Below are 25,313 nucleotides of genomic sequence, written 5' to 3'. Positions count from 1 at the left end.
AGCCCACTTGGAGTTTGTCAAAAGGCACCTAAAGGACTCTCAGACTATGAGAAACAAGATTCTCTGGTCTGATGAAACCAAGATTGAACTCTTTGGCCTGAATGCCAAGCGTCACGTTCTGGAGGAAACCTGGCACCATCCGTACGGTAAAGCATGGTGGATGCAGCGTCATACTGTGGGGATGTTTTTCTGCGGTAAGGACTGGGAGACTAGTCAGGATCGTGGGAAAGATAAACGGAGTACAGAGAGATCCTTGATGAAAACCTGCTCCAGAGAGCTCAGGACCTCAGACTGGGGCGAAGGTTCACCTTCCAACAGGACAATGACCCTAAGCACACAGCCAAGACAATGCAGGAGTGGCTTCAGGACAAGTCTCTGAATATCCTTGAGTAGCCCAGCCTGAGCCAAGCTTGAAGCGTCATACCCAATATGACTCAAGACTGTAATTGCTGCCAAAGGTGCTTAAACAAAGTACTGAGTAAAGAATCTGATTTCTTATGTAAATGTAATATTTCCATTTTGATAAATTTTCAAACATTTCTAAAAACCAGTTTTTGCTTTGTCATTTTTGTCTAGTTGGTTAAGCCACAGAAAAAGACAGGAACCTTTTTCAGACGAGTGCTCCAATTTCAGAGCACTCGTCTGAGTGTGCCAGAGTGCAGAATAACTGACAAAACACCCGTTGAATATGGCCGGTGTCAGAAAACGTTGTCAAAAAAGCATAATTAAATGGTTGCCAACAGCACATTTTTAGTCATCAATTCTCTGGATAACATAAAAACAGCCTAACCAACTCTGCTAGGGCCAGTAAAATGGTCAGAGTGGGGTGTTCCCTCATTTGTGTCCAAAAGTAGCTAGCAAGCTAGCCAACGTTAGCCAGTTAGCTTGGGTGTTTGACTGCGAGTAAAATGTTTAGAGTGAGCTGTTCCCTCATTTGAGTCTGGAAGTAGCTAGCAAGCTAGCCAACATTAGCCAGTTAGCTTGGGTGCTTGACTGCTGTTGTTAGGTCAGATCACCCCGACTCCTTGGCCAGAGCGTCCAGTGTGCGCTCTGAATGCTCCGAGAGTGAAACGCTCAGATTTTACGAACGGACAATCTGACAACACTCTGAATTTACAAATGCCCAGAGTACACTCTTCGCACATTATGGCACTCCAGATTGAATTGACGAACACCCCCGTAGTATAAACCAGCCTTTAGTCTTGAAATCTTTGGTTGTTTAGTACATGGCCTCACATGTGAATCCTTAAAGAGATGGGTGGGACTAAAGCTTAACCTGTTAGGGCTAGGGGGCAGTATCTACACGGCCGGATAAAAAACGTACCCGATTTCATCTGGTTACTACTCCTGCCCAGTAACTAGAATATGCATATGATTATTGGCTTTGGATAGAAAACACCCTAAAGTTTCTAAAACTGTTTGAATGGTGTCTGTGAGTATAACAGAACTCATATGGCAGGCAAAAACCTGAGAAGATTCCATGCAGGAAGTGGCCTGTCTGACAAGTTGTTGTTCTTCTTGCCTCTGTTTATTGAAGACTGGGGATCTTTGCTGTAACGTGACACTTCCTACGGCTCCCATAGGCTCTCAGAGCCCGGGTAAAAGCTGAACGATATCGAGGCAGCCCCAGGCTGAAACACATTATCGCTTTTGACAAGTGGCCGATCAGAGGACAATGGGCTTAGGTGCGTGCCCGAGTCGACCCCATGCTTTATTTTCTTTCGTCTGTTTACCTAATTGCAGATTCCCGGTCGGAATATTATCGCTTTTTTACGAGAAAAATGGCATAAAAATTTATTTTAAACAGCGGTTGACATGCTTCGAAGTACAGTAATGGGATATTTAGAATTTTTTTGTCACAAAATGTGTCGTGCGCATGACCCTTATTTACACTTCGGATAGTGTCTTGAACGCACGAACAAAACGCCGCTGTTTGGATATAACTATGGATTATTTTGAACCAAACCAACATTTGTTATTGAAGTAGAAGTCCTGGGAGTGCAATCTGACGAAGAACACCAAAGGTAATCAAACTTTTCTAATAGTAAATCGGAGTTTGGTGAAGGCTAAACTTGCTGGGTGTCTAAATAGCTAGCCCTGGGATGCCGGGCTATCTACTTAGAATATTGCAAAATGTGCTTTCACCGAAAAGCTATTTTAAAATCGGACATATCGAGTGCATAGAGGAGTTCTGTATCTATAATTCTTAAAATAATTGTTATGCTTTTTTTGAACGTTTATCGTGAGTAATTTAGTAAATTCACCGGAAGTTTGCGGGGGGTATGCTAGTTCTGAACGTCACATGCTAATGTAAAAAGCTGGTTTTTGATATAAATATGAACTTGATTGAACAAAACATACATGTATTGTATAACATAATGTCCTAGGGTTGTCATCTGATGAAGATCATCAAAGGTTAGTGCTGCATTTAGCTGTCTTCTGGGTTTATGTGACATTATATGCTAGCTTGAAAAATGGGTGTCTGATTATTTCTGGCTGGGTACTCTGCTGACATAATCTAATGTTTTGCTTTCGTTGTAAAGCCTTTTTGAAATCGGACAGTGTGGTTAGATTAACGAGAGTCTTGTCTTTAAAATGTTGTAAAATAGTCATATGTTTGAGAAATTGAAGTAATAGCATTTCTAAGGTATTTGAATAACGCGCCACAGGATTCCACTGGCTGTTACGTAGGTGGGCCGATTCCGCCGGCCCTAGAGAGGTTAAGAGGGTGTGAACGATGCTGAATGGGTGTAGACAAAGAAGAGCTCTCCAGTAGGTGAACCAAAACATTCAAGGGCCATTTCCTCAAAAGTGAGGTTTATCAACGTTCAAAGCAGAATTACTTACACTACAGTTGAGGAACAATGGGTATGATACTACTTTTATCCAATGTAAAAAACACAATCTCCAATTTTGATACATAAGACAGAATCAAGCCGGTCGGTCACATGTGGAAAAAGTCAAGGAGTCTGAATTCTTCCCGAAGGCCCTGTATAACTTCTCTGCCTCTTTCACTGTTTCTTCAGTAATAGAACTATCCGGATTGTTTTCCTTGAGCACCAAATGCACACTAGATGGCAACAAATGATGCAGGGCATGCAAGCTGTGTTTTACCCAGCTAAACAATGCAGATTGAATTAGGACAATATCTCTAAAATCTTAAAGACATGCACCCACACAGAAAAATAATCGTGATCATTCCTTTCTTTCCTGCTGATGTCAGGAGAAACGGTGAAGTTCTCCTTCTAAGTGGCACAGCGGTCTAAGGCACTGCATCTCAGTGCTAGAAGCGTCACTACAGACACCTTGGTTCGATTCCAGGCTGTATCATAACCGGCTGTGATTGGGAGTCCCATAGGGGCCGCACAATTGGCCCAGCATCGTCCAGGTTTGGCCGGTGTAGGCCGTCATTGTAAATAAGACGTTGTTCTTAACGGACTTGCCTAGTTAAATAAAGGTTAAAGCTGAAAATGCATCCCAAATCACACCCTATTCCCTATGTTGTGCACTACTATTGACCAAGGCCCATTGGGAATAGGGTGCTATTTGAGGCGCACGCTGACTTGATTACAGCTATTTACACTTCATTGCCCTGATGTCAAGGGAAATTAAAATGTCAAGCCACGTATGTATTGAAACAAATAGCTAATTCATCTTCATCAGCTTAACATATTACCCACACACAGTACTGACTTGAATATTAGATGTCTGTAATTCACTTCAACTGTACCATTCATCTTCCCCATGAAAAGTAAAATGTTCAACTTAATGTCCCTGTCACTATCTGCACAATCACATTATGCACTTTAATCATGACTAAAAGCCTATGCAGGGTGTATTTTCTGGCCGGTAACCGGTACATCTTGAAGTTGATAATTGACTAATGTGTTATGGGTTGGGATGCCTGGGGGATACACAAAGCCTACACTGTGCTAATGGTCAACTTATCATCTCAAGTATCCACTCTTGCTTACGCCCAAGAGAAAGAGGTGTAGACCGCTAATTATGTCGAATTCATTATAGTATGTAACAGCTTGCATTGTCTACGGGTGACTGATGATGTATTATAGGAATGCACCATTGTAGGAATATGCAACCACAATGAGGAAGATTGAGGGATGTGTCCCAAATGACATGCATATGGCACCCTATACATACATATATACACTCTTACAAAAAATGGTGCTATCTAGAACCTTAAAGGATTATTCGACTGTCCCCATAGGAGAACCCTTTGAAGAACTGTTTTTGGTTGCAGGTAGAACCCTTTTGGGTTCCATGTAGAACTCATTCTACAGAGGATTCTACATGGAACTCAAAAGGCTTCTACCTGGAACCAAAAAGGGTTCTGCCTGGAGCCAAAAAGGGTTCTCCTATGGGGACAGCCAAATAACCCTTTTGGAACCCTTTTTTCTAAGAGTGTATTAGTGGTAAAGCAGAAGAATTCCGTGTGCTCTCTGACATTAATAATAGTTGATATGGTAAGGTGCTCTTTGGTTTCCCAGACTTGTGGAATTGATGAAAAAATTAAGGCTAAACCTGTAGACAGACTACATGTTTTGTTATTGCAGAGTGGTGTTTAAAGGTGGTTGGAGTGGTGAGTTACGGTAGGGGTTCTGCCTGTGGGTTCTGGGTTAGATGGTTCTAGATCCAGCTCCAGTCGGTGATGATCTCTAAAGCAGATGCCCAAGGTTTTGGCTCTCGGTACCCCACACTACACAAACTCCAATGACATCCAGTTCTACTTTTCACTGTTCTAAAGTAATCATTTCAGGATTTTCTCTTAGGATTCCATATGGCTTTCCACTGTGAGGGCAGGTTTTCATTTCATGGACGTGAGGGCAGGATTTCATTTCATGGACGTGAGGGCAGGTTTTCATTTCATGGACATGAGGGCAGGTTTTCATTTCATGGACGTGAGGGCAGGGTTTCATTTCATGGACGTGAGGGCACGGTTTCATTTCATGGACGTGAGGGCAGGTTTTCATTTCATGGACGTGAGGGCAGGTTTTCATTTCATGGACGTGAGTGCAGGGTTTAATTTCATGGACATGATGGCAGGTTTTCATTTCATGGACGTGAGGGCAGGGTTTCATTTCATGGACATGAGGGCAGGTTTTCATTTCATGGACGTGAGGGCAGGTTTTCATTTCATGGACGTGAGGGCAGGGTTTCATTTCATGGACGTGAGGGCAGGGTTTCATTTCATGGACGTGAGGGCAGGGTTTCATTTCATGGACGTGAGGGCAGGTTTTCATTTTATGGGCGTGAGGGCAGGTTTTCATTTCATGGACGTGAGGGCAGGGTTTCATTTCATGGACGTGAGGGCAGGGTTTCATTTCATGGACGTGAGGGCAGGGTTTCATTTAATGGACGTAAGGGCAGGTTTTCATTTCATGGACGTGAGGGCAGGGTTTCGTTTCATTCTCCTAATCTCTGTCTTATATTTAGTGTTTCAGTCCTTGACCTTTTCCCTCTTATGCTCTCCTTGGTAGGTATAACTTCTCTCAGACGATGTTAAAGAGGCAATCTGGGATTTGAAAAACAAAAAAGCTCATGAGGCATCTATAAATTATATTCTTCAAAAATCAATCGCTATATATCATTCATTTAAAAATCCCCAAATGGATGTACCAATCCCAGTTTGCCGCTTTTGAAGACCTTCCCTCAGTGAGGTGGTGATATGAGCACAGATGCCTTGAATGCTGGAGAGAGGTGGAGAGGAGTGTGAGAGAGGTCCAGCTGAGAGACGAAAACAAACCCCAACGATACTGGAGGTCAGACACGCTGAGGAGCAGGGGTGTGAGCTGTGAACAGATGTGTGTGTGTGTGTGTGTGTGTGTGTGTGTGTGTGTGTGTGTGTGTGTGTGTGTGTGTGTGTGTGTGTGTGTGTGTGTGTGTGTGTGTGTGTGTGTGTGTGTGTGTGTGTGTGTGTGTGTGTGTGTGTGTGTGTGTGCGCGTGTGTGTGAGAGACTGTGTGTGTGTGTTAGCATGAAAAAGTCAGGAGGTCTATCTGTCTGTGGTGTGTGCCGTGAAGCTGACACACAGAAAGAGCCTCACACTTCTTGACAAGCACGGAGGATAGTTTTCTGATCCGCCCCAGTCTCCTCAGCTGTAGAGGTCCAAGGTCAAGTCAGACTGGATACTGGGAGGCAATGGTGGGGTGTGGGCAGCTCTCTTTTCCCTCTCCTGTTCCCTCCCACTTCCTAACACTGTTCATTCTTTAATACTGTATCCTGTATGAGTTCAGATACCGTGTGATGCGGCTTTGAGGAATCTTCACTGTCACAGTTTAATGTCATCATATGATAATTGTTCATATTCATGACACTGGCAGGATTGGTAATCGAGTTTGATTTCCTGCCTCGCTGTCATACAAATTATCTCATAGACCGTGGCATTTCTTAGACTAGGAAATTATTCTAGGAAATGGTTGCATGCATTAAATTATCTTTGATCTTGGCAATTGAAATGTTAAAATCCTTTGAAATACATTTACTTAGTTGAGACCCGTTTCAAGGCTCTTTCTGGTTTTGAGATGGTGCAATGGCACCCATAGCATTTTATCGGCTCATGTACAGTATGTGGCAAATTTACATAATGTGTATCCTATGGGGTGTGTAAATTCATATCACACCTCTCACAGTGAATTTAAATGTTTCATAGTAGCTTAACCCCAGACTGCTTCTTGCTCTTGCATTATGCATGGGAGAGCATTATATCCCCCCCCCCAAAAAAATCAGACATTGAGTAAATTCACTTTTCAAATGAAATGATCTAGTAATGAAATATAAACTGCAAAATAAAAGTTACATTTGTCTATAAACCTGTGTAATAATCGCTAATGATTATTTCTGAATATCTGATTCACATTCTTTACCAGTATTGAGGTTAATAGCTGTGGGCATAGAGATCCTATAATTCATATAATAGACATAGGGATTCTGTATGTAATTCTCTGGCTGTGGGTATATTCACAAACCACAGACAAAACAGAGGTCGTAATGTGTAATTCTCTCTCTCTCTCTCTCTCTCTCTCTCCAGATGACACCAAGATTGCTCTGCATCTTAAAGACAATGGAGGTAAGCCTCTGTTTTCCCATTGTATATATCCATGTTCCTTTGATTCAGTTGTTGTGTTTTTCTGTGTAGATGCATGTTGTGTTTATATTTGGGGCTCTGTTTACATCCAAGGCTGCTGTCTGTGTATTTACTGCTGACAGATTGCTCTGTTTTCTGGGGAGGACAGGCCAAGGGAAGGAGCAGCTCATTGAAGCAGTGTTGAAGCACCTCATCCAGAGGCTGATTTGAAATGGCTAACTATACCAAGTTTTGGGATTGAACTGATCAATCATGGTGTCTATGTGTGTCCCGCAAATGGTAGCCTATTCCCTTTATAGTGCACTACTTTTGACCAGGGCCCATAGTAGTCCACTTCATAGGGAATAGGGTGCCATTTGGGATGCATCCTTTGTGGGTGTTAGGGAGGGAGAGGGGGTCATAGTTGCCTTAGGAACACTAGAGCTTCATAGTTGAAGGAATGCTATCTCAGAGTGTTGGTGAAACATAAACGCAGACTGAAGCTCAATGTGAATGTCAGCAAGTTCTTGAAACCACTGCTCTCAGAACTGGTGCGTTTACCAAAGTTAAAACAGAATTCATTTGCCCTCGTTGCCTCCAAATTAAATAAATAGCACTACGAAAAAACACAATTTGGAGTGCGGACCCTTGACAAATGAACTCCATGTCATCAGGAATTTGAGGGGGATTCCAGTATGAGGGGTATTTCAAAAGAGGCAGGTGTGGTCAACAATCTCACATACATTTCCATTTCAACAGGATGTAGGTACTACCGGTATATATGGTCGACTCTGCTACGCACACACCTCAACACAGCAGGGTATCTATTTAACAAAATTAAATGTTTAAATAAAATGTTCTGCTGATTAGCTACACCCACACTGTGTGTGTGAGAGAGAGAGAGAGTGAGAGCGAGAGCGAGAGTGTTAGACTGACATTTTAATTCCAAAATGAGTCTCAACTCCATCACTTCTTGAGTAAACCACACAAATATTTAATTTCCTCCCGGAGAGGAATTGGAAATCTGTGTCTTTTATCGTCCTTACCCAAACATTGCCTATCTCACTCGCTGGCTCGCGGCACAGCCTCTTCCCAGATGTCGGACAACACGAAATCTCTGCGTGCCCATTTTCATTTGGGAGAAAGCAGACCTGTTTCACAGGATGCGTGCCAAATCGCACCCTTTGCTCTGTAGCGTGCACTACATTTGACCGGGGCTCATAGACTCTGGTCAAATGTAGTGCACTATGCAGGGAATATGGTGATGTTCGGGACCTAATCACTGTGTGGGAAGCGTGCTGGGAAGGGATTTGGGCCTAAGGAGAAAGCCAAAAGGGATGGAGGGAATGAGCCAGTGTGATCATACTGAAACCACAGAGCCGAAGGCTGCTGCAGCCCAAACCACACCATGTCTTTAGGTGCACACTGCATGTGACCAATTACAACCACAAACCAGCCATGTGACTATATGGAGAGGCTGTCTAAAGTAATGGTGGCTATGGCTTGGCTGGTGTAGCGCTAATGCCGCAGACTCCAACACACGTCTACGTTGAACAGCATAAGTTGGCAACCGGTCTACAGCCTCTAGCTTTTCCCACTGTCATCCACTCTCACCATCTGTTCAATAGCATTTGAAAATACTACACAACATATATACAGTACTTCAAGTAACGTTAGCTGTGGATTTAGAATTTGATATCTAGTGCATCTCATCCACTCCAATTTGTACCCATCGTTCACATTTTAGTGTGATTTCTACCAGATCCAGCAGTGTGCGTGTCCTTTCACCTTGGGAAACACGGAGCACGGCAGAAAACGCTAAGGCGATTAGCCTTGGCTAAGTGATATGATGAGGGAAAATCAGGACACACCCTACTGTCTCACTGCAGAGGCTACTCGAAGAAGACAGGACACTCCTTATCCTCCAAGCAAGATGAGAAAAAGTATCTCTCCCTTTGGGTTGTGTCTCCAAAGGCAACCCGTTCACTGTATCATGCACTATTGGTCCTGGCCAAAAGTAGGGCTATATAGTGAATACGTTGCCATTTGGAAGACTATGTGTTGATTAGCTTCGCTAGGCACGTTAGCCAGGTGAGAGGATGGCTGTGGCCCTGTGACACTGTGCTGTCAGTAATGTGCCGCTAAAAGCGTAGCGTGGTCTGGGTCCACACGGTCGTTCAATTCATCTTCTCTGCTCAAGCTCTGTGTTTTGCTGTCTGAAGGCTAAGCACAGCAGGTTTATGTCCTGAGAACGTTTATGAGGAGAATGCTGATTGGTTGATCATAGGGAGATGGTTCGAACTCCAGCTATGACCCCCACAGTCCCAGTCCCATTCATGTAGCTGTGTCCTGATGTGACTTTGCTTCATTATACTGCAGAAACCAATGTAACCTAATTTCAATGGCTGGATTGCAAATAGCACCCCTATATAGTGCACTATTTTTGACCAGAGCCCTATGGGGCTATAAATAGAATAAATAAGGTGCCAATTGGAACACGGCCCATACCTTTCAAAGCCATGCATGCAGGCATAGTCATCCACTTTCATGATCGAGACACTGTGACTATGTTTTTCAGGCTATTGTTTTTACCAGCTTTCAGCTGTGTGACCCAATGTGAATAACATGTGGATTCATTCACACCCCTGTCTCTGCAGCCAAATGGCTTAGATATGCCTCTCGCTTACCCACACCCAAGGAAATCTCCCTCCACCCCTTCTACAGATGAGACCAGATTAAACAGTCAGTCAGATGAAACCTGGGTCTGTGTCCCAAAGGGCACCCTACTCCCTATATAGTGCAGTACTTTTGACCAGAGCCCTGTGAAATGCCCCTATGGGCCCTGGTCAAGCGTAGTGCACTATATAGGGTGCCATTTGGGACACAGCGAGGCAGTGTTTTCCACAGCAGTAGACTGGTCTGTGAGGTTGTTATGGGGTTGTTGGTTAGCCACGCTGGGCTGTTGATTTCTCTTCCCTTCTCACTCTGAGCACTGGGCAGGAGACCCCTGCAAACACTTCAGACCAACAGCCTAGCCTAGACGCTACTGTGGAGCAGCTGCCTCCAACTGTGTGAGGCTTGGCAGTTGGCTTCTGTACTTTTCTCCCAAACACAGACAAATTGCCTTCCAGGGAAAAAAGTGAGAAAAGGGGCTTTCCAGCCCTAGTTTCACTGCTGATGGTGTTTTTTGGGCATCAGTTAATATTTCTAGATAGTTTAGGTTTTATGACGTAGTTGAAAGGGGATTCTTGCTTGAGCCAAATGGGTCATACACCTCCTGCTAATGAGAAGGGGATGAATGCGAAATGAGTCAATGAGGGACTGATGAAGGATTTGCCCGATTCATTCTAACACAGTGGCTAAGACATTTTGTAAGGAGAGATTTTGAGTAGTGCTGTGGTGGGGGTGAAATCATTATGCTCTGAGACAAAGAGCTCACACAAACACTGAGTCTCAAGCTCTCTCTCATGCATGCACGTGCACACACATACACACACTTATCCATCCACACACGATAAAAGTCCCAATCCTAGGAACATATACATTACACATATATATTGAGTACAGTTTCTGTTAATGTACAGTAGGCTACCTGCTTTTGTTTTGGTGTTCTATAAGGCTAGCATAGTCCTAAATAAATAGTGGATTTGGATGGTCGGGGCAGCAGTGATAGCACTGAACAGCACCATAAAATCCCTGAACAATCACAATGGACCCTTTTAACGCTACACTCTTAGAAAAAATGGTTCCAAAAGGGTTTTTCGGCTGTCCCCATAGGATAACCCTTTTTGGTTCCGGGTAGAACCCTTTTTGGTTCCAGGTAGAACCCTTTTGAGATCCAAGTAGAACCCTCTGTGTAAAGGGTTCTACATGGATCTCAAAAGGGTTCTACCTGGAACCAAAAAGGGTTCTTCAAAGGGTTATCCTATGGAGATAGCTGAATAACCCTTTCAGGTTTTAGATAGCCTTTCTACACTGTTAGAAAAAAAGGTGCTGAGTGAGTAATTTTGACCCATCATGAATTTAACATTGAAATATCTTTTCCATTTTTAGTCATGCCCCCCTCCCTCCTTGACTTTTCCCAAGGAAGTTTATTTAACATGTTAGTTGTTAGAACTTTGATATCACAAGCAGAATTTGTGTTATAAGCAGTTTTAAGAGGACATGTAAAAATACAGGGCACATACAGGTAAGACGTTTTGATTTCCATTTATACTGAACAGAAAATATACACTGCTCAAAAAAATAAAGGGAACACTTAAACAACACTATGTAAATCCAAGTCAATCACACTTCTGTGAAATCAAACTGTCCACTTAGGAAGCAACACTGATTGACAATAAATTTCACATGCTGTTGTGCAAATGGAATAGACAACAGGTGGAAATTATAGGCAATTAGCAAGACACCCCCAATAAAGGAGTGGTTCTGCAGGTGGGGACCACAGACCACTTCTCAGTTCCTATGCTTCCTGGCTGATGTTTTGGCCACTTTTGAATGCTGGCGGTGCTTTCACTCTAGTGGTAGCATGAGATGGAGTCTACAACCCACACAAGTGGCTCAGGTAGTGCAGCTCATCCAGGATGGCACATCAATGCGAGCTGTGGCAAGAAGGTTTGCTGTGTCTGTCAGCGTAGTGTCCAAAGCATGGAGGCGCTACCAGGAGACAGGCCAGTACATCAGGAGACGTGGAGGAGGCCGTAGGAGGGCAACAACCCAGCAGCAGGACCGCTACCTCCGCCTTTGTGCAAGGAGGAGCAGGAGGAGCACTGCCAGAGCCCTGCAAAATGACCTCCAGCAGGCCACAAATGTGCATGTGTCTGCTCAAACGATCAGAAACAGACTCCATGAGGGTGGTATGAGGGCCCGACGTCCACAGGTGGGGGTTGTGCTTACAGCCCAACACCGTGCAGGACGTTTGGCATTTGCCAGAGAACACCAAGATTGGCAAATTCGCCACTGGCGCCCTGTGCTCTTCACAGATGAAAGCAGGTTCACACTGAGCACGTGACAGACGTGACAGAGTCTGGAGACGCCGTGGAGAACGTTCTGCTGCCTGCAACATCCTCCAGCATGACCAGTTTGGCGGTGGGTCAGTCATGGTGTGGGGTGGTATTTCTTTGGGGGGCCGCACAGCCCTCCATGTGCTCGCCAGAGGTAGCCTGACTGCCATTAGGTACCGAGATGAGATCCTTAGACCCCTTGTGAGACCATATGCAGGTGCGGTTGTCCCTGGGTTCCTCCTAATGCAAGACAATGCTAGACCTCATGTGGCTGGAGTGTGTCAGCAGTTCCTGCAAGAGGAAGGAATTGATGCTATGGACTGGCCCGCCCGTTCCCCAGACCTGAATCCAATTGAGCACATCTGGGACATCATGTCTCGCTCCATCCACCAACGCCACGTTGCACCACAGACTGTCCAGGAGTTGGCGGATGCTTTAGTCCAGGTCTGGGAGGAGATCCCTCAGGAGACCATCCGCCACCTCATCAGGAGCATGCCCAGGCGTTGTAGGGAGGTTATACAGGCACGTGGAGGCCACACACACTACTGAGCCTCATTTTGACTTGTTTTAAGGACATTACATCAAAGTTGGATCAGCCCGTAGTGTGGTTTTCCACTTTGATTTTGAGTGTGACTCCAAATCCAGACCTCCATGGGTTGATAAATTGGATTTCCATTGATTATTTTTGTGTGATTTTGTTGTCAGCACATTCAACTATGTAAAGAAAAAAGTATTTAATAAGATTATTTCATTCATTCAGATCTAGGATGTGTTGTTTAAGTGTCCCCTTTATTTTTTGCGCAGTAAATATATACACTGAACAAAAACGATATAAGCGCAATATGTAAAGTGTTGGTCCCATGTTTCATGAGCTGAAATAAAAGATCCCATAAATGTTCCATACACACAACAAGCTTATTCCTCTCAAATTTTGTACATTCATTTGTTTACATCCCTGTTAGTGAGCATTTCTCCTTTGCCAAGATAATCCATCCACCTGACAGGTGTTGTGAGGACAGACGCTGGTGACGAGAAGCAAGTACAGGGAGTGAACATTTAATGAAACACAGACAGGAACAGAATACGGACAGCGTCTGGACAGGGGAAACAAAACGATATTACTGCTAACAAGGGGATGAAACAGAGGAAACAGACAGATATAGGGAAGGAAATCAAAACGTGAAGGAGTCCAAGTGAGTCCAATGAGCTCAGATGCGCATAATGATGGTGACAGGTGTGCGTAATGAAGGGCAGCTTGGCGCCCTCGAGCGCCAGAGAGGAGAAGTGGGAGCAGGCGTGAATACCCCCCTCCCCCCCTCTAGCACCTGGGCTGGCCAAGGCACGGAAGCCCGACGAGCCGGCTGAGGCATGGGAGCCTGACGAGCCGGCTGAGGCGTGGGAGCCTGAGGAGCTAGCTGAGGCACCCCCTGGTTCCTACGGCAGCGGCACCTGAGGCATGACGTGGGATGGGTGCCTGCCGAGCCAACCGAGGCAAGGAAACCTCTCGAGCCAGCAAAGGCGTGGAAGCCCGACGAGCCAGCTGAGGCACCCCCTGGTTCCTACGGCAGCGGCACCTGGATCCGACGTCACCAACAAAACAAAAAACTAAAACCTCCCTGAAGCTTCAAATAATGAGTATCAGCATTCTGTGAGGACAGACGGTGGAGACGAGAAGCAAGTACAAGGAGTGAACATTTAATGAAACACAGATAGGAACAGAATACGGACAGCGTCTGGACAGGGGAAACAAAACGATATTACTGCTAACACGGGGATGAAACAGAGGAAACAGACAGATATAGGGAAGGAAATAAAATCGTGAAGTCCAGGTGAGGCCAATGAGCTCAGATACATGTAATGATGGTGACAGGTGTGCGTAATGAAGGGCAGCCTGGCGCCCACGAGCGCCAGAGAGGGGATTTTTTTAAATGTATTTAACTAGGCAAGTCAGTTAAGAACTAATTCTTATTTACAATGACGGCCTACCCTGGCCAAACCGGGACGATGCTGGGCCAATTGTGCACCGCTCTATGGGACTCCCAATCACAGCCGGATGTGATGCAGCATGGAAGCGGGAGCAGGCGTGACAGGTGTGACATATCAAGAAGCTGATTAACCTGATATGGTTAGGGGGCAGTATTTTCACGGCCGGATGAAAAAACGTACCCGATTTAAACTGGTTACTACTCTTGCCCAGAAATGAGAATATGCATATTATTAGTAGATTTGGATAGAAAACAGTCTGAAGTTTCTAAAACTGTTTGAATGGTGTCTGTGAGTATAACAGAACTCATATGGCAGGCAAAAACCTGAGAAAAAGCCAACCAGGAAGTGTAGGATCTGAGAAATGTAGTTCTTCTTTCTAGTCCCTTTCGTGCTGTTACGTTGCACTTTCTAAGGCTTCCATTGGCTGTCTAAAGCCTTCAGAAAGTGGATTGAGCCTTCTCCTGTCTCTGGGCAGAGTATAGGAGCTCAGTTACTGAGTGGTCTGCCTGAGGACAAAGGGATTGGATATGCGCGTTCCCGCGAGCACGCTGTTTTTTCTTTTTCTCCTTGCATGAATACACTATTGTCTGGTTGGAGTATTATCGCAATTTTACGTTAAAAATACCATAAAAATGTATTTTAAACAGCGTTTGACATGCTTCTAAGTACGGTAATGGAACATTTTGACTTTTTGTGTCTCGAATTGCGCTCGCGCATTACCCTTTGGATAGTGACCTGAATGCACGAACAAAACGGAGGTATTTGGACATAACTATGGATTATTTCGAACAAAAACAAAATTTCTTGTGGAAGTAGCAGTCCTGGGAGAGCATTCTGCCGAAGATCAGCAAAGGTAATACAATATTTCTAATACTAATTCTGAGTTTAGGTTTCCCCGAACTTGGCGGGTGTCTGAATAGCTCGCCGTGATGGCTGAGCTATGTACTCAGAATATTGCAAAATGTGCTTTCTCCGTAAAGCTATTTTAAAATCTGACACAGCGATTGCATAAAGGAGTTCTGTATCTATAATTCTTAAAATAATTGTTATGTATTTTGTCAACGTTTATGATGAGTATTTTTGTAAATTCACCGGAAGTTTTTGGTGGGAATACATTTTCTGAACATCAAGCGCCAATGTAAAAAGCTGTTTTTGGATATAAATATGAACTTGATTGAACAAAACATACATGTATTGTATAACATAATGTCATAGTTGTGTCATCTGATGAAGATCATCAAAGGTTAGTGCTTCATTTAGCTGTGTTTTGGGTTTTATTGACATATGCTTGCTTGGAAAATGGCTGTGTGGTTATTTTGGTCTATGTACTCTCCTAACATAATCTAATGTTTTGCTTTCGCTGTAAAGCCTTTTTGAAATCGGACAACGTGGTTGGATTCAGGAGAGGTTTATCTTTCAAATGGTGTAAAATAGTCGTATGTTTGAGAAAATTGAATTGTGGTATTTTTGTTGTTTTTGTATTTCGCGCCATGCGATCCCATTGGCTGTTGGCTAGGGGTTCCGCTGGCGGAATGCCTAGATGTAAGAAGTTAAACAGTATGATCATTCCACAGGTCCACCTTGTGCTGGGGACAATAAAAGGCCACTCCAAAATGTTCCATTTTGTCACACAACACAATGCCACAGATGTCTCAAGTTTTTAGGGAGAGTGCAATTGGAATGCTGACTGCAGATCTGTTGCCAGATAATTGTATGTTAATTTCTCTACCATAAGCCGCCTCCGTCGTTTTCGAGAACCGTCCTCACAACAGCAGACCACGTGTGTCCACGCGAGCCTAGGACCTCCATATCCGACTTCTTCACCTGCGGGATCGTCTGAGACCAGCCACCCTGACACCTGATGAAACTGTGGGTTTGCACAACTGAAGAATTTCTACACAAACTGTCAGAAACTGTCTCAGGGAAGCTCCTCACCAGGATCTTGACCTGACTGCAGTTCGGTGTCGTATCTGACTTCAGTGGGCAAATGCTCACCTTCGATGGCCACTGGCACACTGGAGAAGTGTGCTCTTCACGGATGAATCTCGTGAAAGGCGCAATGTGGGCGAGCGGTTTGATGTCACACCAGATACTGACTGGTTTTCTGATCCACGCCCCTACCTTTTTTTAAGGTATCTGTGACAAACATATGCATATCTTTATTCCCAGTCATGTGAAATCCATAGATTAGGCCCTAATACATTTATTTCAATCGACTGATTTCCTAATATATTAACTTTTATATTTGTGTTCAGTGTAGTATCAGAAAGAGCATATTCTGAAGATTGCCAAATAACTCTCAAAAATGAAGAGATTAGCTCTATTTGAAAATATAACTTTTTCCAAAACTTAATCCCACTCCATATACCTTAATGGAAATGATGTTATTTGCTGGCACTACTAGCTGCTTTGACTAATGAAAAAACCCAGAAATACAGCAACACTGTGGACGATGTACTATCAGATAATTCAGAATGCAAATAAGATCGATTTTTTTGGTCTGTATGACTAAGAGATACTCTTTGCAATTACATTATCTTGATACCTGTAATACTTTGTTTTCCTTTTGCTCTCAGCCCTAAACCTGGCACTGTATGGTCCTTGCATGGTTGAATGTGATTACAGGTTACAGATTTTTTTTGTTTACTCAACTTTTCAACCTGAACTTTTTTGATGGACCAAACATTGCTCTAACACGAGAAAACGTAGGCAAAAATAATGTCAACTAGAAATTATTATTTTGGCATCTTACCTAAAGACAAAAAGGCTGTGGAACTGGTTACACACACACACACACACACACATTTTCTCATGTTGGAGCTAAGTTTGGGCCAACTAAAAATGTTAAAGTCAGGTAACACTTTGACCGAAAAGCTGAGTAAACAAAAAAAACCTGTGTAACCAGTTACTTAATAATAATTGGTTGAAACAACTAGATTTTTGGGTGATTTTTTTTTTTACAGTGTATGTTAATCATCAGTGATTGGCCCTGCTTTAGCAAACAGGTTTGATTAGCACTCTGGACCTCCCTGTTTTCCTGTGCAATTATGGAGATCAATAAAGCAGAGAGCCATGAGAGAAGGAAGCTGGCTGGGGCACTGATGAGTGGCTAGTCACTAATTAAACCAAGAAAGAGAACAGAATAGAAAATAAGGAAAATACTGTAAATATATAAATATATGATCTCAATAAATAAAAAGATCCAGGATGGAACATTGCCATAAATCTGTGGGAGATGAGAGATCAAAGCTGTGGCCATTTGTTTTGTAATCACATCATTAGCTCACTCCTGCTATGATCGATGGGACAGCCGCTGTGACTCTTTCTCTCTCACACACACGGGAATCAGACATAAGACTATAGAACAGGGTGTTCCAATGTACTTGGTCCATGTGATGCTGTGACTGAGTGAACTGCTTGCCAATGCTATCTTATTATCAGGTTAGTTGTAGTAGTAGTCGTAGTTTTAGTAGTTCTAGTAGTTCTAGTTGTAGTTGTAGTAGTTAATTAAGTGATAATGCCTTCGAAGCCGGTGTTTGCAGGATATATTAACATGTGTGTTCTTAGGCCCGAGTCTAAGTCAAACCATGTCAATATATCCTCCAAACACCGGCTTCGAGGGCATTACCACTTTTATACAATGGGTTACCAACATATTCAAATAAAAACTGAATTTGTATTAATTTATACATATGATTTCATCCTTCCACGAGATATAGTCCCAATGCAAATCTAGGGTTGCTACCTAAGCTGGCTTGTCAGTCATTCGTTCTATCGGTTCGATGGCCAGAGACACAACACATTCGTTAAGTGTTTTTGTTCCAAATCTATGAACGCGACCCAGTCGTTCGTTCTAAATGTTCCGTTGCCATGATGGCTGGCAACATTCTCATCCCTTGCTTGCTAGCTAGCCAACTTTGGCTAACACAGTGACATCAAACAGTGCAGTCAAAATAACAGCAAAGGAGCTGCATTTGCGTTTGTTTAAGCTGTTTTCTAGTGATTCATTGTGGACACATCCATAAAAATGAGCTATTGATGCGCAATTTCACCTGGCATAGAACATTTGCTCTCTCCCTGGGTAGGGCTTGAACAGTTTTGTAAAGAAGAATGGTCAAATATTGCCAAATCTAGGTGTGCAAAGTTGGTAGAGACCTATAATAACAGACTCATTGCTGTAATTGCTGCCAAAGGTGCTTCCACCAAGTATTAACTCAGGGGGTTGGAGACTTATCCAATTATGATATTTCAGTTTTGTATTTTTTATATATTTTTTCACAATAAAAATGAATTATAAGTGGAGTATTGTGTGTAGATAAGTGGAAAATCCTTTAAATGAATGAAACTCAGGCACTGACACAACAAAATGCGGAAAAAGTTCAAGGCTGTGTAAACTTTGTATATCAGTTCTTGGCAATATTCTGGGAATGTTCCAAAAAATGTAATTGTACACATTAACATCATTAAGCTCAAAATTCTGTTCTCAGAACATGAAGAAAACTTTCCATAAAAACCACAAGAAAACTAAACATTCAGATAATGTTCTAAGAATGTTATTTAAAAACATATACAGTCCGTTCTCAGCATCAACAAAACTCTCACTTTCCTCTATCTTGTTAAGTGTGTTCAGGTGTGTTTACCGCACTGAGTAATTGGCCACAACTGTTTTTAATGAATGTTTGTTTCTTTTGAAAATGGAGTCTGTTTGAATAGACTAAAATGAACAGCTTTGTATGCATAAAAAACATGACATGCTCGCTCCATCCTGGTGGTGCAGTGGACTAATTCCATGGATAGAGAACTGAAGATCAGAGGTTTGAATTGATTGATCATAAGTCATTGATGCCGTGTCTCAATAAACAAGACATGTGTTTGCATGATTAATGCCTGAGGAAATCTATTTCCATGTGTCCCATCTGTGCTTAGAGTTATAAAAAAGTTAATTTATTATTGAAAAATTATGTAAAAGTTCTAAGGAGGTTATTCGAAAACATCCAAATAATCGATCGTTTCCATTCTCAGAGCATGGATAAAACCTCCAAGGAAAACATAAGGAACCAGAGTAAAACATTTTCAGAACCTCCCTGCAACCAAATAAGAAGCGTTCACTTCTGTTATCAGCACGTTTAAAAAACTTTTCGTTTTACCAGTCAGGAAACCTATGCCTTCAGTCCCACAACCAATGTGAAACCAAAATACAGTACATTCTCACAACTTCCAAGGAACCAAATGTGCTAACTGTTCACACTGCAGGCCTTAATGCTAAAATCCGTTTTGTTTTTCAAATCCGTTTTGGAATACTGACTGTCCAAACAGCAAGTTACAAGTGACCAAATCAGATTTGTGTGTGATAAGACAGCAGTCATTTGCTGACATAGTAACGACAGGTGTGTGCGCAGGGGTCTAGGCCGATTGGTGTTGCGCGTGTTTCCTATCACTCAGAAGTTATGTGGCAAGTTACAGTGACAACAATGCCTGCCATGGACGTTTTCTAGTTACTTTGAATGTTCAAAAACATAGAGTAAGAACACTTTTAAAGCCTCAAAGGATAAGATTTAAAAAAAAAACATTTTTGGCTAGCCACAACAGTGACCTAGCTAGCTAGTTGGCAGTTTAGATTTCAAGCACAGTCATTCACCCATTTGTTTGTAAACAAGGCCTTCAAGATGACAGTGCACATTCCTTAAGGTAGGACAGCCAATCATTATGGAGTCTCCTCTCCATACACACATCTTATCAAACTGGACTGCCATTACTGAGTGCCTGATAACTTTCGATATCTCCATCCATAGATGCATCTCTCCTCCTATCCAACAACACCATGAGCTAACCTTGGTTTGGGATTATCTCTTGTGCCTCAGCTGTAGCACATTGCTCATGAATAGCTAAACAGGTTATGCCACAACGATGCTAATCTCCTCCTTCCAGACACTCGCACACATGCACACACACACACACACAGGCATTCAAGCGCAGTGTCGGCTAACGGCTGAGCTAGATCCGGAATGTTCCATCGTTTTCAGAGAGAAAGAGAATCTCATGTTAGTTGACGGTAAGGATTAAAGGATAATATTCAAGGTTTGTTTGGTTTTTGGAACAATAGGAAAACACAATGAACTTTTCTGGGGCGGGTTGAACTTGAACCTGGCACTTTTCGTTTTCTTGCATGGTTAAATGGTTGAACGGTAATTGCCACCAGAGTAAGTATGATTAGACTGAGGCTGAACAAGGCCGTGCATCATGACATTTGGTCAACTTCATTTTTGATCACAAGCGTCAGGCGTGTTTATTAAGACAGAAGCCCTAGTGACAACAGGAGAAACAGAGACCAGCAGCACCCACGAATGACGAGTGTCCCCTACTGTTCAATAGTACAAATGCAGTGAAGGTCTGTGTTCAAGAGAAAGATTCTAAAGTGGGTTTTCCTGTGTTACTCTAGCGATGCCAAAGGAGAGTGCTGCAGAGAGGAAGGACACACACCCACTGCACACTGGCCTGATCCTGGGCATTCTCGTGGTCTTGCTCATCATGGCAGCCGCAGTCCTGGTCACTGTCTACATCTACCACCACCCTACATCAGCCGCAAGCCTCTTCTTCATCGAGGTGAGTCTATAATACCACTATGTGGCTATCTCAACATTCAAACGATGTGTTGTTCAATCCCTATGTGCTCCCTTCTCCCTGAATCTCCTCTTCACCTGTCTCTAATGGTGTCTCATATGTCTGTCCATAAAGCATACACAATATGAAAGAAGAGTGACTCCCCCCCAAAAATGTCAATCAAGCTTATATACAAAGACATGTATTGCTTTGACTTGTCAACAGTCCATAAGTATCCACTGGATTTAGAAGTCCCTTCGTTCTGGACTGTCTTTACCGGTTGGTCAGTTATGTCCCCTGAAGTACCTTAGAACAGCAGGCTGAGACCCATGCTAGCCTAAGGGTAGTACAGTATTACAACTGCTTGTGAGGGAGTCTCTCTCTCTCTGTGTGTCTCTCTGCCTGTCAGGTTTGATTATGATGTGTGCTTTCCTAACCTACCCCAGCAGATACTTCCTTCCAAGGTCAGGCAATATGTCTGCCAACCACTAGACGCCCGTATGTCAGGGTGGAATAACAAACTACTCCCACTGTGTTTCTCTGTTCTCCCTAATTACACCCTATTCCCTATTTAGTGCACTACTTTGTCGACAGGGCTCTGGTTCAAAAATAGGGCACTATATAGGGAATAGGGTGCCATTTGGGACCAAAGTTCTGTCAGGCCCTCCAAAAAAAAGTAGAGTCATAATCTGGTCAGCGTTCATTACACTTTATCCCTGTTTCTCCAACTCATAAATATGCATGATTACTTTCACAGGGTGCAGGCAGTGAAACATGGCTCCATATGGTTCTTTGATGATAAATGCCTACGAAAGCTTTGGCAATGAATTGGTTTTGGTTTCATTTGTACCGTTTGGAGGTTGTAATGAGACTGATTGATGTTTAAACATCGAGAAAATAAATGACAAATGCGTAATCTTCAAGGTCATTATCGCACAACGAGCCAATCCCTCATCAAGGAACAATTTTCTCTGAGAGAATTCAAATGCTTCTCCCTCGGAGCTCTCTTCACTCACTGAGTGGTTTAGTACATGGCATATATCAAACGGCGAGAGCGTGTCAATTAATGTCATAACATTTACTCCCAATACATCTGTTTCAATCACGCATACCTAAGAGGTTATTAACTCTGGAAATGTCATATATTATATTTCGCTGTCTGTAATACAATGTGCTCGCTTATTTCTACCGCTATACATCCATATGTAGCTCCGGTGGGAAGTTTTCCCTAGGTACAGATCTAGGATCAGCTTCCTCCTCCCCTAATCCTAACCTTAACCATTAGTGGGGGAAATGCTAAACTGACCCAGGATCAGCGTTTAGGAGAAACAAGAAGAATGTGATAGCTACAAAGATAGGTCAGCTGAAATAGGGTGTAGCACAGTGACCTAACCCTGGGCACAGGTCAGTGGCATTGCAGACCTTTGGCCTTTGAACCTAGTCTGTCACCTCAATGACCTCTAATCCCTCTCCCCTTCTCCAGAGACGTCCCAGCAGGTGGCCGGCCATGAAGTTCCGGCGAGGGTCCGGTCACCCTGCCTACGCGGAGGTGGAGCCCGTGGGCCAGGAGAAGGAGGGCTTCATTGAGTCTGAGCAGTGCTAAGGGGCATGCACCGCTCCCCCCCCCCCCCAATCGACTGATTGACGCTGGTCTCTTGTTTTGTCGATTCAAACGCTCGCTGTCAATATTGTGAAATGAGATGAGAAAATCGTGGTGGTGTCACTTTGAAATCCCATGCTTTTTTTCTGGTGGTCTGAGAGTAGGCCTTGTGTTTGGTGGACTACCACGGTGAATCTTCAAACCTGGCTTGTTCAACAGAGAGCTGATCTGAGAGCTGCTGAGGGAGGGTCACTGCCAGAGGGACTGTGCTGTGGGAAAACCTTAAACTGATCTCAAGTCAGTTCTTCGTCCAAGCCCAAAGTCTTCGAACACTTCACACTCGTGACTGACTTCTTGGGGACAGAGGGAAAGTAACAGTGTCATTGAGTGGGTTGTACAGTGTGACTGCCCTACACTGGTGGTGTGTGATGTGAGGGGGGAGTAGTAGGAAGAATTATACAGTATATTTTTCAGAAAGAATACAGAGTATGTGAACAGAGATCTTGACTTTAAATGTTGGTGAGGCTATATAGGCCTTTATATATCCTTTGGGGTTTTGCTAATTTACTGTCCATGTTTTTTTTCTGTTGCTTTTTTTTAAACTGGGGTTTTATTATTCCTAATCAGTGAGGGGATTTTGTCTTGCTTTCCACTACCATAATAAGGCTTCTTTACCGTAGCTTTAACTCCATAGCGTGGTTCAATAGTGTGATATGCTCCTGCTACTGCCACTCATCCCACCCAGGAGTAGCAGGCTTTTGTTGGTATCTCTTTTTTACTTAAAGTTTTTTCGAATTATTTTTATTTTTTTACATTGATTTCAGTACTGCCGTGCCATTCTTTCCCTGACTGGAGTTTGCTCAACATTCTTTGCACAAAGTTTTTCATGCACATACATCTTTACTTCATTTGGTACAATTGCAAAATTGCAAGACAGGCGTTTTGTGAGTGTGTGTGGTTGTGTGTATGCATGGTCTAAATGTGAGTGAGCGTGTGTGTGTGTCTGTGTGTGTGTATGTTTGTGCGTGCATGTTTGTCTGGTTTTTGTGTGATTGGATATCAACCTGCTTGTAGGTGGGTCAGTTTGAGCTGGTTCTGTGTAATTGATGCTGAGTGGTTGACCGGAGGTACTTTTACATTATTTTATTATACGTTTGGGACATACTTGGCTTGAGTTTGCCTGGGTTTTGATTTTATGTATACAATGTGGTTTTCAAGTAGTTTGACCCAGGGGCGTCAATTGGGTATGGCAGTCCCCATACCCTAGCTCAATACTAACAATTTAAAATAGGCTACTAAAATCATTCCAATCCCAATTAAAAGACAAATGCAGTTTAGCAGTATTAGCGGGGTGGCTTTAGGACCAAACATCCCTCGGAGCGGGATGGTGAACAGCGCAACATTTATTTTAAAACAGTGTAGAGGTAGAAGATTGCTGTAGATGGCTAGGATGCTAGGTAACTGCCATTTGACTTGGAATGAAATGAAACTAGAGTTTTTAATCCCAGTTCTGAGCTAGGGCGTCGCAGCTAAGTGCTGTATGACGTGTTTGAGGTGAATGAAGCTACAGCAGCTGAGGTGAAAATGGCTGGAGTCAATTTCGTTTTTTGCTCTTCGCCAAATAGCATTTCTTACTTTTTAAATTGTGTAGAAATGCATTAAATAAGCATACAAATGTATGACAATTGCTTGGAATCACCCTCCCCCCGTCACTTTGCCATACCCTATGTTTACCATACCCTAGAGTGGCGCAGCGGTCTAAGTCACTACAGACCCTAGTTCGATCCCGGGCTATATCACAACCATCCATGATAGGGAGTCCCATAGAGTGGCGAACAATTGGCCCAGCGCCGTCCGGGTTAGAGGAGGGTTTGGCCGGGGTAGGCCGTCATTGTAAATAAGAATTTGTTCTTAACGGACTTGCCTAGTTAAATAAAAAATGTAAAAGCTGAAATGATGCCCCTGGTTTGACCTGCTGCTGAATCTGATCTTGTACAGGACTGGAGAATATGTGTTACTGTTCTATGGAGTGAGAAATCTGCCAAAACGTTAAACGAATGTAACATTAGAATCGTAAATAACTTTGGGGAGATTTTTGGCAGATATCTAACCCCATACTGTTCCAGCTCTTGTTCTATATTAATGGATGGCTAGTCCATGTCATTTAACCCTAGCATATCATAGTGCCTTCACAAAGCATTCACACGCCTTGACTTTTTCCACATTTTGTTGTGTTACAGCCTAAATTTAAAATGGATTAAATTGAGATTTTGTGTCACTGGCCTACAGACAATACCCCATAATGTCAAAGTGGAAATATGTTTTTAGAAATGTAATTACAAATGAATTAAAAATTAAAAGCTGAAATGTCTTGAGTCAAAAAGTATTCAACCCCTTTGTTATGGCAAGCCTAAATAAGTTCAGGAGAAAAAATGTGCTTAACAAGTCAAATAATAAGTTGCATGGACTCACACTTTGTGCAATAATAGTATTTAATGACTACCTCATCTCTGTACCCCACACATACAATTATCTGTAAGGTCCTTCAATCGAGCAGTGAATTTCAAACACAGATTCAACCACAGAGACCAGAGAAGTTTTCCAATACCTCACAAAAAAGGTCACCTATTGGTAGATGAAAAAAAAAAAATGTTGATTATCCCTTTGAAGTTATTAATTACACTTCGGATGGTGTATCAATACACCAGTCACTACAAAGATACAGGTGTCTTTCCTAATTCAGATGCCGGAGAGGAAGGAAAACGCTCAGGGATTTCACCATGAGGCCAGGGGTGACTTTAAAACAGAGTGAGGATGGATCAACAACATTGTAGTTTCTCCACAATACTAACCTAAATGGCAGAGTGACACAATACAAATATTCCAAAATATGCATCCTGTTGGAAATAAAGCACTAAAGTAAAACTGCAAAAAATGTGGCAAATAAATAAACTACAAAGCATTATGTTTGGGACAAATCCAACACATTACTGAGTACCACTCTTCATATTTTCAAGCATGGTGGGGGCTGCATCATGTTATGG

At 43.0% G+C, this 25,313-nt stretch overlaps 1 protein-coding gene across 2 annotated transcripts in view; it reads left to right on the top strand.

The window, feature by feature from the left end:
* Nucleotides 1–24,547, top strand: part of LOC115154454 (plexin domain-containing protein 2) — a 168,601-nt gene extending 144,054 nt beyond the window's left edge. Inside the window, exons 12-14 of one of the 2 annotated variants that reach the window (XM_029700694.1) lie at nt 7,045–7,083; nt 20,509–20,672; nt 22,153–24,547. In XM_029700694.1, the coding sequence (XP_029556554.1) occupies nt 7,045–7,083; nt 20,509–20,672; nt 22,153–22,272 (323 nt within the window). In that variant the 3' untranslated portion in view covers nt 22,273–24,547. The remainder of the gene's footprint in view (nt 1–7,044; nt 7,084–20,508; nt 20,673–22,152) is intronic. The other variant, XM_029700704.1, reaches the window with a different exon arrangement.
* The last annotated feature ends 766 nt before the right edge of the window (nt 24,548–25,313 follow it).

The sequence above is a fragment of the Salmo trutta genome, chromosome 2 (assembly GCF_901001165.1).
Source record: "Salmo trutta chromosome 2, fSalTru1.1, whole genome shotgun sequence".
Classification (NCBI taxonomy): Eukaryota; Metazoa; Chordata; class Actinopteri; order Salmoniformes; family Salmonidae; genus Salmo; species Salmo trutta.
Note: the sequence above shows the minus strand (reverse complement) of the source record. Positions and strands in the feature narration are given on the sequence as shown.